At 38.5% G+C, this 12,990-nt stretch overlaps 1 protein-coding gene across 2 annotated transcripts in view; it reads right to left on the minus strand.

The window, feature by feature from the left end:
- LOC131191910 (zinc finger protein OZF-like) overlaps nucleotides 1-12,990 on the minus strand; it is a 136,961-nt gene that overhangs the window by 94,420 nt on the left and 29,551 nt on the right. Inside the window, exons 2-6 of one of the 2 annotated variants that reach the window (XM_058170534.1) lie at nucleotides 11,325-11,913; nucleotides 11,074-11,179; nucleotides 10,881-10,948; nucleotides 10,055-10,184; nucleotides 7,268-9,758 (exon numbers count right to left, since the gene is read on the minus strand). In XM_058170534.1, coding sequence (XP_058026517.1) covers nucleotides 8,155-9,758; nucleotides 10,055-10,184; nucleotides 10,881-10,948; nucleotides 11,074-11,179; nucleotides 11,325-11,801 — 2,385 coding nt within the window. In that variant the 5' untranslated portion in view covers nucleotides 11,802-11,913 and the 3' untranslated portion in view covers nucleotides 7,268-8,154. Of the gene's footprint in view, nucleotides 9,759-10,054; nucleotides 10,185-10,880; nucleotides 10,949-11,073; nucleotides 11,180-11,324; nucleotides 11,914-12,990 lie in introns of those variants that run through there. The other variant, XM_058170537.1, reaches the window with a different exon arrangement.

Here is a 12,990-nt window from a genome sequence, read left to right on the forward strand (position 1 = left end):
TCCCCCCACGCCACCCAGCTGTAAAAGACAAGCAGAGCTGGTAGCTGGCGCCCCCCCCAAACCCAATCCACGATGTGCGAGAGGCATGCGCAGACAACGATACATGTTGCATTACTGTGGAACCGGGTGGTTAGAAAATTTTACTACTGACAAAGATACAAAAGTGGGCGGTAGGTATAAAAAGGTTGACTGCCCCTGCTCTAGTGATTGAATCTGACACGTTTCTCTATAGATTCCTATAGCTCTACTGAGATTAGAAGACAAAAGCAGTTTACAAGGAGCCCTGCCTCACAAAATTTACCCTCACTTGCTTACTATCTTTTGGTGATGAGCAAGGAAAGTTACACTTAATTAACGCTTGTTTGAAATAGACCATCAAATGGATGCTGGTAATAACACTCAGCTTCCCATGGCAGATAGCTGGACATACACTTTGACATCCAATCGGGTGTCACTCCGTGTCACCGTCTCTCAGCTTGCCTGCGTTGTTCATATTTCCATCCTTGCGCTCTCACAGAGAGTGACTCCTTAGGGTGACGTCAGCCAAGCAATGTCGGCTGGCGGCCCCCAGGGGAAGGGCCTTCTCTGTGGGGGCTCCTACCCTATGGAACGAACTCCCCCCTGGCTTACGTCAACTGCCTGATCTTCGGACCTTTCGTCGTGAGCTTAAAACATATTTATTCATTCAAGCAGGACTGGCATAAATAGTTGATTTTAAATTGGGGTTTTAATAATATTTTAAATTTTTAAATGTTTTAATTATCGGCCGTATAGTAATAGTTCATTTTAAATTCTTTTAATTGTATATATTCTGTGTTTTTATTCTGGCTGTACACCGCCCTGAGTCCTTCGGGAGAAGGGCGGTATAGAAATTTAATAAAATAAATAAAAATAAATAATAAATAAATAAATAAATAAATTAGATTTTTGGGATTTTAAAGGTATTTTAAATTCGGGCTAATTTAAATAAGTTTTTTAATTAATATTTTATTGTATGTATTTGATTGTTGTTTTATTCTGCCTGTTCACCGCCCTGAGTCCTTCGGGAGAAGGGTGGTATACAAATTAAAATATTATTATTATTATTATTATTATTATTATTATTATTATTATTATTATTATTATTATTATTATTATTATTATTATTATTATTATTATTATTTCCCCTGAAAATAAGCCCTAATGCTTGATGGCCCCCAAAAATATAAGACCGGGTCTTATTTTCGAGGAAACACGGTAATTATTAACACTATTCCTCAACTGTAAACCTTTTTATGCTATACAAGAGTTTTCCTCATTTATCCTGGTTGAGGCTTATATAGGTTTGCACAAGCAGCGCACTGTAGACTCTAGATGCCCAGATACAGTACTTTGTAGAGAAAGGAAATTTCCAGACTCCCTACTTAATTGTCTTAGCAGAGTTTAACGGAGAGACCTCACTCATGAGTTGTCCATATAATATGCAGCATGTTAGCTGTCTCATTAGAGACAACAACATAGTGGATCACTCCTATTCCACATTAAAAGGTTGTTACTGCTCTTTCCCTTGTGCAGCTATGGGCAGTAACTCAAAGCTGCAAAACCTATAATAAGAATTGTGAAGAGATGGACTCAGGAGCAATGGGGAAATCTGAACAGGTTTGCTACTGGTTCCCTGGCTGTGCATTTGGCACGGTGGGTGCCAAATGTGCACTATGTGCACATGTGCAATGCACCTCAAACACATGCTGCACACATGCGCGTCCACAGTACGTACCAAACGTGCGCTTCGCGTGGAAAAAGGCAGCTTAGAATAGAATAGAATAGAATAGAATTTTATTGGCCAAGTGTGATTGGACACACAAGGAATTTGTCTTGGTGCATATGCTCTCAGTGTACATAAAAGAAAAGATACGTTCATCAAGGTACAACTTTACAACACAATTGATGGTCAATATATCAATATAAATCATAAGGATTGCCAGCAACAAGTTATAGTCATACAGTCATAAGTGGAAAGAGATTGGTGATGGGAACTATGAAACGATTAATAGTAGTGCAGATTCAGTAAATAGTCTGACAGTGTTGAGGGAATTATTTGTTTAGCAGAGTGATGGCCTTCGGGAAAAAACTGTTCTTGTGTCTAGTTGTTCTGGTGTGCAGTGCTCTATAGCGTCGTTTTGAGGGTAGGAGTTGAAACAGTTTATGTCCAGGATGCGAGGGATCTGCAAATATTTTCACGGCCCTCTTCTTGATTCGTGCAGTATACAGGTCCAAAATGGAAGGCAGGTTGGTAGCAATTATATTGGTATAATTGGTATACAGAGAGAAGAGAAGTGGGGAGAGCACACAGCCTTGGGGGGCCTCTGTGCTAATTGTACAGGTATTTGATGTGGTCTTGCTTAGCTTCACCTGCTGCTTCCTGTTTGTTAGGAAGCTTGTGATCCACTTACAAGTCTGTTCCGGTACCTGTAGCTGGTTTAGCTTAGTTAGAAGAATGTCTGGAATGATGGTATTGAATGCTGAACTAAAGTCTACAAAAAGGACCCTTGCATAGGTCTTTGGAGACTCAAGATGTTGTAGGATGTAGTGGAGAGCCATATTAACAGCATCATCTGTTGATCTATTTGCTCGGTATGCAAATTGCAAGGGGTCTAACAGTGGATCCGTGATGGTTTTCAGGTAGGAAAGCACTAGCCTTTCAAAGGTTTTCATGACTACAGATGTTAGAGCAACTGGTCTGTAGTCATTCAGTTCCTTGATGGTGGGCTTCTTCGGCACTGGGATGATGGTAGAGCGTTTGAAGCAAGAAGGAACATAACACATCTCTAGTGATTTATTGAAAATATGGGTGAAGATGGGGCCAATTGGTCAGCACAGACTTTTAAGCAAGAAGGAGTTATCTTGTCTGGGCCTGGAGCTTTTCCTGGCTTTTGTCTGTGAAATAGGTCCTGCACTTCCTTTTCTGTGATCACTAGGGGTTGTGAACCCAATGAAATGGGGTCAGTTGTAGGAGGCTTGGCTGTTGTTGGTGTGTCTGAGATGGGGGTTGTGGAGATAGGTGGCTGTAGTTTCCTTTCAAACCTGCAGTAAAACTCATTCAGGTCATCTGCCAGTTGTTGATTACCTTCAGCCTGGGAAGGAGGTTTGCCATAGCCGGTGATATTTTTAAGAGTTTTCCACATGTTTGCTGGTTCATTTGCTGAAAACTGATTCTTTAGCTTTTCAGAGTAGCTTCTTTTTGCTGCTCTTATCTCCCTTGTTAGTGCATTTCTGGCCTGATTGTACAGCATTTTATCACCTTTTCTGTAGGCTTCCTCTTTGGAATGTCGTAGTGCTTAAGTTTAGATGTAAACCAAGGTTTGTTGTTACTGTGTATTCGCAAGTTCCTTGTAGGTACACATAGGTCTTCACAGAAGCTGACATATGATGTTACAGTATCTGTGAGTTCATCCAGATCTGCAGAGGTATCTTTAAAAATATTCCAATCAATGCAGTCAAAACATGCCTGTAGCTTTAATTCTGATTCCTCCGTCCAGGTTTTCACTGATTTAATTATTGGTTTTGTGGCTTTAAGTCTTTGCCTGTAAGCAGGTACAAGGTGAATTATGCAATGATCGGAGTGTCCTACAGCTGCACATGGTAAAGACCGATAGGCATCTTTTAGTGTTGTGTAGCAATGGTCTAGAGTATTCTTGCCTCTGGTGGGACAATTGACATGCTGAAAGTATTTTGGTAGCTCTTTCCTTAAGTTTGCCTTGTTTAGATCTCCCAAAACAATGGCCAGTGAATCAGGGTGTTTGGCTTCAGCCTCCATGATTTGGTCAGCTAGAGTTCGTAATGCCTTGTTTACACAGGCTTGTGGTGGGACATAAACAACAATTAGAAGAAATGAGGAAAATTCACAAGGCGAATAGTAAGGTTTGCAGTTGATAATTAGAGTCTCTAAATTGTTGTCACAGAATTTGTAAATTATATTAAAATCTTGACACCAGTTTCTATTAATATATAGACATAAGCCTCCTCCTTTCTTTTTACCAGATGTTTCTGGAATCCTGTCTGATCGTTCAATCTGAAACCTTGGAATGTTCAGGCTGCTATTTTCAATTGATTCATTTAACCAGGTTTCAGAGAAGCATAGGACTGCTGAATTGCGAAAATCATAATAGTATTTGTTTAAGAGGAGTATTTCATCCATCTTATTTGCAAGTGAGCGTATATTTGTTAGGAAAATTGAAGGCAGAGGAGTTTTAATGCGAGTTCTTAGCCTGATTAAGATCCCAGATCACTTACCCCTCTTTCTTCGTTTCCGTTGTTTGGTTTTTTTAGTAATCCATGGCTCCGTGGGAATTGCCTCCTCCTGTGTTAGAATCTCCTCCGTGTTTGTAAAGACAGGCGGGGGTGAGATTAAAGAAAGCTGCTCCTTAAAGAAATGTTCCTTAATTTTTAGCAGATGGTCTCGTGAGTAGGAAATCCGTAGTGAGTCACAGAGAACAATTAGAAATAAAGAAACAATTAGAGAGCATTTCACCGAGGCAGCCTTCGTCGGCGCCATCTTTAACATCATTAGGAAGTTAAGTAGAACAGTGAGGGGAGGGAACAGCTGTGCCACGCGATTTAGATTCACTAGAAAGCAGGATTTCCTGCTTCCTACCAATTTTAAATCATGCGGCACAGCTGATCGTTGGAAATACCGGATTGCAGGAACCAGTAGCTTTTTTTTACTACTGGTTCACCTGAACCAGTAGTTTTTATCACTACCGGTTCACCCATGGAAAAGGCTAAGAACAGCAGATCTCCCTGCCTTACTGAAGAGAATCATCTACTGGCAGATGACCTGAATGTGTTCTACTCTAGGTTTGAGAGGAGATCACTGTTTTCTACTGTTACCTACTCCAACGCAAACACACCAACTGTAGCTAATTTTCCTACATCTATCTCAATCCCTCAGCCCCCCCCCCACAACATCTGGTGAGCTCAGGAAATCTCTATTTCATAGATCTCTATTTCATAGATAAAAGATTGGAAAAGTACAGACAGAGTGACTCCCTCTTGCTTGAAAGCTTGGGTCGAACAAATGACCAACTGTGACCAGGCCAGTTGCTCTGACATCTGTAGTTATGAAGACTTTTGAGAGGTTACCTGAAAGTCATCACAGATCCACCGATAGACCGCTTGCAGGTTGTCTAACGAGCAAATAGATCGGCAGATGACGCTGTCAATTCAACATTGCATTACACCCTGCAATATATTAAATTCCCAGGGACCTATGCCAGGGTCCTTTTTGTACACTCCAGTTCAGCATACCAACACTCCAGAAATTCTTCACTCTAAACTGATTCAGTTCAATATGCCTGTTGATACTTTTAAGTGGATAATCAGCCTTTTGATAGCTAGGAAGCAACAGGTGTAATTTGGGAAAATTACAACTAGTACCCAGGCAATTAGCATAGGTGCTCCTCAGGGCTGTGTGCTCTCTCCGTTTTTCTCCCATTTCACCATACTGTCTTTAACATGTTCATCTTCCATGTTCACCCTCAGGTAGTATTTTATAAGCATAAGAAATCTAGTGGTCATATTACAATTAATTAAATATTTTATGTTAGTGCCTTTTTCCACATTTTTGGCAAACCTGATTCTCAGATAAAATTCTTACTCCTTCAAATCCAATAGTAATAAATTGGTTTCCATTGCTCCCATTTCCATATCTAACTTTTCTGTTTTTATATGAATACTTTTAACATCTTCCTTCATTTGGTTTAACCCTGTTGCAAATTTTTCATTTTTGGTGCTCTTTCATTTAAATTTTTAGCCATTGCATCAAATTCATCAAAAGACTTTTTGTGGTTTTTAAATTCAAGAGCATTTTCTACTCAAAACTCTCCATAAAAAGTTGGACATTAAAATCCTGTTTCCCTTTTCTTTCTTTCTTTTTCTTTTCTTTCTTTCTTTTTCCTTCTTTATCTTTTCTTTTTTTTCTTTGTGTTTCTCTCCCCCCTTCCTTTGCTTTCTTTCTTTTTTTAAAAACATATTTTTATTATACATTTTTGTTCATTTTGCATCAGTTTCAACTTTGCAACAGCAATATGTATGTATGTATGTATGTATGTATGTATGTATATATATTCTAACATAGAGCTCTATATATTTATCATGCTATATATTTTAATTTACACTTTTGTACAGTCCACCTCTAATATTACTTACAGTAAGTATTCTTCTATCTAGCTTTATATTTGTATTTATTTCTGGTTTGTTGATCGTCTTTCATCATTAATTTTCTAACCTTTGCATCTATTATCTAACCAATGATACCCTATATTCCATATTAAACAGTAGTCTGTTTCTTCTTTATCTTTAATTTCCATTGTTATCCTGTCTATTTCGGTGTAATCTAATATTTTATTGCAATTTCCTCTGTGGGTATGTTTTCATTTCTCCAGTTTTGTGCATATGTAATTCTGGCCGCTGTTATTAAATGTAATATTAAATACTGAATTCTTTTATTGTATTTCCCTGTTAGTATGCCTAATATAAATAATTCTGGCTTTAGGTCTATTTGTTGTTTAATCATTTCCTCTAGCCACTTTTTTATCTTTGCTCAATATTTTTTCGCTGACGGACAGGTCCACCACATGTGATAATACGTTCCCTGTGTCTGTTTGCATTTCCAATATCCTGGTGACCTATTTGGGAACATTTTTACCAATCTTGCTGGCGGTAAATGCCATCTATAAAACATTTGGTATCAATTTTCTTTATACGCTGCTGACATCGTCAACCTATAATTTCTTTCCCATAGTTTTTGCCAATTATCTAGTTCTATGGTGTGCCTGAAATTTTTTGCCCATGTTATCATAGTTTCCTTTAGTTTCTTCTTCCATTTTAAAATTCAATAATTAATTGTAGAATTTTTTTATCAGTTCGCTGATTCTTAATAAATTTCAGTGACTTCATGGCCGATATAAAGTATACCAAATAAATTATCTTTAAGCAATGTTCAATATCAAGCAACACTGTTTCTTAGATCAAAATTCATTTTCCTTATCTTGAATTAAGGAACAGTATGTACAAGGAAAATTGAATGAAATACTAAAGTTCTTCAAAATTTATATAGCAATGTCAATAAATAATTACAATAAATAATGTAGCCTTTTCAATAAATTAGTAATAATTCCCCTAACCTTTTCAATACCTAATCAAAAAGCCAAAAATGGCTAAAATTACTTCAGGACAAAAGACTGAACTTTGCCATGGTCGTTCCATGCAATAAATCAGATGAAAGTGGTAACTCAGATGAATTTTCATCTTGAAGGCAATAAGTCTTTAATTGTAGTTCATCAAGGGAGTGTATTGGACAGTAGCATTCAACCTGGCAATTAACATGTAATCTACTCATCCAAAGTAAAAGTAAAAATAGAAAGAAAAAAACCAAGTTACACATGAAGGTTAAAATTTAATAGCAGAAGCAGCACCTCTAAAAATGCAGGCAGTGGCCGCTCATGAGGAGCAGAAATTTATTTCTAAAAAATATATATACAAATACCTTCACGTCCTGGACATAAACTGTTTCAACTCCTACCCTCAAAATGGCACTATAGAGCACTGCACACCGGAACAACTAGACACAAGAACAGTTTTTTCCCGAACGCCATCACTCTGCTAAACAAATAATTCCCTTAACACTGTCAAATTATTTACTAAGTCTGCACTACTATTAATCTTCTCATCGTTCCTGTCACCCATCTCCTTCTGCTAATGACCGTATGACTGTAACATTGTTGCTTGTAGCCTTATGATTTATACTGTTTCCAAATATGATTTTATTGCTTATTTGTGCCCTACGACTATCATTGTGTTGTACCTTATGATTGTTGATGAAGGTATCTTTTATGTACACTGAGAGCATATGCACCAAGACAAATTCCTTGTGTGTCCAATCACACTTGACCAATAAAATTCTATTCTATTCTATTCTATTCTATTCTATTCTATTCTATTCTATTCTGAAAATTCATCGTTTATAATTAAAATGAAATATATACATTGTTTTCATTTTAATTAATGAATCCATCTCTCTCTGGGGCTGCCAGTTGAGAGGGCCGAACTCAAAAAAATCTTCCTTTCTGAGTTCAGTCAATGAAATAGGAAAATCCATAGATTTAACCTGCTAAATTAGCATGCATTCTCACCCAGATCTCTTTTTATTTCAGAAATTGGCTCCACATCTCTATGGATTCTTTTATGGGACGTAAGCATACTGGGTCGGCTGAAGCCCTTTCCACACTCCATGCATTTATATGGCTTCTCCCCCGTGTGGATCCTTTTGTGGGAAGTAAATTGAATGAAACGACTAAACGTCTTTCCACACTCCATACATTTATATGGTTTATACCCTGGGTGAATTCTCTTATGTCTCATAAGGGATGAATTTAAATAGAAGCTCTTTCCACACTCCATACACTTATATGGCTTCTCCCCCGTGTGGATCGTTTTATGGGAAGTAAGTTGAATGTCATGACTAAAGGTCTTTCCACACTCCATACATTTATATGGTTTATCCCTCGTGTGAATCATCTTATGTCTCATAAGGGATGAATTTACAAGGAAGCCCTTTCCACACTCCATGCATTTATATGGCTTCTCCTCTCTATGGATCCTTGTATGGGAAGCAAGTTGAATGTTATGAGTAAAAGTCTTTCCACATTCCATGCATTTGTAAGGCCTCTCCCCCGTGTGGATCCTTTTATGGGTTGTAAGATCACTATGTATTCTGAAGTCTTTTCCACACTCTATGCATTTATATGGTTTCTCCCCTGTGTGGATCCTTTTATGGGTTGTAAGATCGCTATGTATTCTGAAGTCTTTTCCACACTCCAAGCATTTATATGGCTTCTCCCCCGTGTGGATCATTTTGTGGGAAGTAAGATTACTGGATTTGCTGAAGCCCTTTCCACACACCATGCATATATATGGCTTCTCCCCTGTGTGGATCCTTTTGTGGGAAGTAAGACTACTGGATTTGCTGAAGCCCTTTCCACACTCCATGCATTTATATGGCTTCTCCCCTGTGTGGATCCTTTTATGGGAAGTAAGACTACTATGGTCACAGAAGCCCTTTCCACACTCAAAGCATTTATATGGCTTCTCCCCTGTGTGGATCCTTTTGTGGGAAGTAAGACTACTCTTGCACCTAAAGCCTTTTCCACACTCCATGCATTTATATGGCTTCTCCCCCGTGTGGATCGTTTTATGGGAAGTAAGACTACTGTTGCACCTAAAACCTTTTCCACACTCCATGCATTTATATGGCTTCTCCCCTGTGTGGATCCTTTTGTGGGAAGTAAGACTACTCTTGCAACTAAAGCCCTTTCCACACTCCATGCATTTAAATGGCTTTTCCTCTGTGTGGATGTTTTGATGGGATGTAAGAGACCCATTTTCTTGAGAAAATGTGAAAGTCCAATTGTACTGTTTTCCATTGTCTGTGTATGTACAATCTTGTCCTTTGGCTTGGGTCAGATACTGTCCATTTACATCGAATGTGTCTTTGGATAGTCTTATACCTTTCCCAATATATTTTTTCTTTATTTTTCTTGGTTGCTCCAGAAACTGCATCTGAGCATCAGTGGAAGATGAGCTTTCCTTATTCCAATTATTTGACTGATTTCTCTCCTGCCTCTGGAATTTCATTTGCATTTCAGGCTTCTCCGTTACGTCTCCATGTCTGAACACTCGGAATGATTCCCTAGAGTCTTTATGGTCCTGCCCATTATCACCTTCAAAAGAGAACAGCAATAAAAACAATAGCAAAGTTAGGGAAAAGATCAATCTGTCAGAATTTATAATAATTGCCTTCTGAGATTTGCCAGATTCCAAATATATCGCATGTTTGCATGCTTACAATGGCATGACATAAAGAGCAACAACAGCAATAATAATTTCTATATGCATGAATCATAACTCTGAAAATAGCACATTTTTGGTTATAATAATAATTAATAATAATCAGAAATAGCCTATAATTACAAAATGTCTTCCTGAACGCTCCGATTGGACAAAAGGAAACCCTTACCAAGAGAGGCCAAGTTCCTGTAATTTTCCAGCATGACTTCCCAATGCAGAGCTTTTTGGTCAGGATCCAGCTGAGACCATTCCTCCTCGGAGAAATACACAGCCACCTCCTCGAAGGAGACAAGACCCTCCTGACAGGGAAAAAGAATACACAGAAGGTCCAGGAGGAATTGTAGAAAAAAATTCCCAAAGCAAAACTATGCACTAAGGTAAATGGCTCTGCTCAGTAGCATTCCAGGGTTTAGATGAGAAAACAGATAAAAGGTTTTGATTGAATGAATGTCTGAGACATCGACTGAATGGAAGATAACAAAGCAGAAGAAATTTCCCAAGGAGGACATATTTAGCTTTTCCAAAGCTGGATTGTTTGGCCTCAAATTCAAGCACAAATCAAGGCATTGGAATTTACTTTGTAAGCCAAAAGTGCCTCGATTATGTGCCCTTTCAGAAAAATTTTTACTTTGAGAATTTCTATTAACTCACATTAGATTTTAATAGTGTTATCTTTTAATCTGCTCCACTTAGTTTTCTTATCACTGATTGTAAATAAAACATTTTAAAATAATTGTAATTTGCCAGTGTGAATATTCAATTATTTTTGAGCATTCTTGAACAGATGCAAGTCAAAGAATTACAAAAAGAATGAGCATCATGATGGATTATTTGAAAAGGTGTTAGAGTAATTACATAATTACAATTATTGTAATAATAATTGGCAACAAGTAGCACTTTTTTAAAGTATTGGTCTTAAAAAACATTAATGGAAAGAAACAGGATTATGTATACACTACCTCTGACTTTCTGAAGGAAAAGGAGAATACAATTACCTGAACTGGAGTTTCAACCACTGTTTCAGCTCCATATTCAGGAAGGGTCAACTTCCTTCTATCTGTCCCTGTGAGGGAGACAGAATTTGCACTGCATAATTCGTAATGTAGGAGGTGGTGTTCTATAGAAGAAAGATATACAGAAGATGAGATAGCTGAGATCTCTCTGGGGAATGGCAGAGCCTTGTATTACCTGTGATAGTGTCTTGATCTGGATCATCCTGAGAGATCCTCCTGAAAAACATTTCTGCAGATGAACTTGATGGATGCCTCCTTCTCTTAAGATCTCTGATGAAGGACTTGAAAAAGTAGGCAGGAAACAAGAAGAGGAATAAATGGGCAATACAAATCAAGAAGTGGATTCTTCTAGGCAAGGGCTAAGAAATCAAAAATACTGCTTATTGTATTTAACCAGTCCTGAGCTCCCAAATGAAGGTCTCTCACCTGCCAGTCAATCCTCTCCTTCTGCTCCTCCGCCTGGCTCAGGAGGAAGCCTTCCACCAGGGCCACCGCCTGGGAGCTGGTCTCTGCTCCACACTCCCGTACCCAGCTCTCCATCTGCAGGGGCAAAAGAGCCAGGAACTGCTCCAGAACAACCAGGTCCAGCATCTGTGCTTTTGTGTGCTTTTCTGGTCTCAACCACTGACCACAAAAGTAGTAGAGTCGGCTGCAAAGTCCTCGGGGACCTTCATCCTCCTTGTATTGGAAGCTCCTGAAGTTCCAGAGCTGAACTTCTGAAAGGGTGGTTGTCTCCTCCAAGATCTTCTGCCCAGTTCTTGCCGAGATTTCCCCACAGCTCACATGGTGAACACCAAAAGGGCTTATTCCAGTTCCCTCACTCGCTAAAGATTGGCTTTTCATTCTTTCTCTGTCTTCCAAATGGATCCAGGGAATCTTGTGGATGTCCAAACACCTTTCCATTCATAGTACCATTCCTGTTGCTACAGGTCAGGGAAGTCTTTCAGCCATCTCTGTCCAATTTTTTGTCTCCAGCAGAGGATGATACAAATGGCTTCCAATTTCTATGGTATATCTGAGATTAATTAGAAAGTAGTAGATTTAACTGTAAGGAACCCACATTCCAAAGGAAAGAAGTGTTTTTGCACTTAATCCCTGTGTGTGAATCTGTGTTTGCTACAAACTTTGGGACTTGCGTCCATCATGGCCATGGAACTTTGAATAAATGCATTTTGCATAATTTTCAGTTGCTTTTTTCTCAGAAAGTATGGCTTGCTTTATAAAAAATCTAAATCTGCTTTTACCTGCAAGAGGGTTTAGACAAACTCTTAACAGGTGAACAACTCAGTAAGCTCAAACTGCCCAAAGAGCTGCTGATCCAATTCTACAGAGGAATTATTGAGTCTGTCATTTGCACCTATAACTGTCTGGTTCGGTTCTGCAACCCAACAAGAAAAACACAGACTTCAGAGGATAATTAGAACTGCAGAAAAAATAATTGCTACCAATCTGCCTTCCATTGAGGACCTGTATACTGCACGAATCAAGAAGAGGGCCGTGAAAATATTTGCAGATCCCTCGCATCCTGGACATAAACTGTTTCAACTCCTACCCTCAAAACGACGCTATAGAGGACTGCACACCAGAACAACTAGACACAAGAACAGTTTTTTCCTGAAGGCCATCACTCTGCTAAACAAATAATTCCCTCAACACTGTCAGACTATTTACTGAATCTGCACTACTATTAATCGTCTCATAGTTCCCATCACCAATCTCTTTCCACTTATGACTGTATGACTATAACTTGTTGCTGGCAATCCTTATGATTTATATTGATATATTGACCATCAATTGTGTTGTAAATGTTGTACCTCGATGAACGTATCTTTTCTTTTATGTACACTGAGAGCATATGCACCAAGACAAATTCCTTGTGTGTCCAATCACACTTGGCCAATAAAATTCTATTCTATTCTATTCTAAAAACATGAAAGTTCACTTGAAAAAAAATGAAATGCCAAAAAATGACCTGCTTTGGATGTTCCCTTTCTCTAGGGTTTGCTTTGTAAGAACCAAATTACATGCAGGCAGATTCCCAAAACACACCCTAAACATATACAGGGTAAGCAACTGTTCACATGAGACATGG

Source organism: Ahaetulla prasina, chromosome 2 (genome assembly GCF_028640845.1).
Source record: "Ahaetulla prasina isolate Xishuangbanna chromosome 2, ASM2864084v1, whole genome shotgun sequence".
NCBI lineage: Eukaryota > Metazoa > Chordata > Lepidosauria > Squamata > Colubridae > Ahaetulla > Ahaetulla prasina.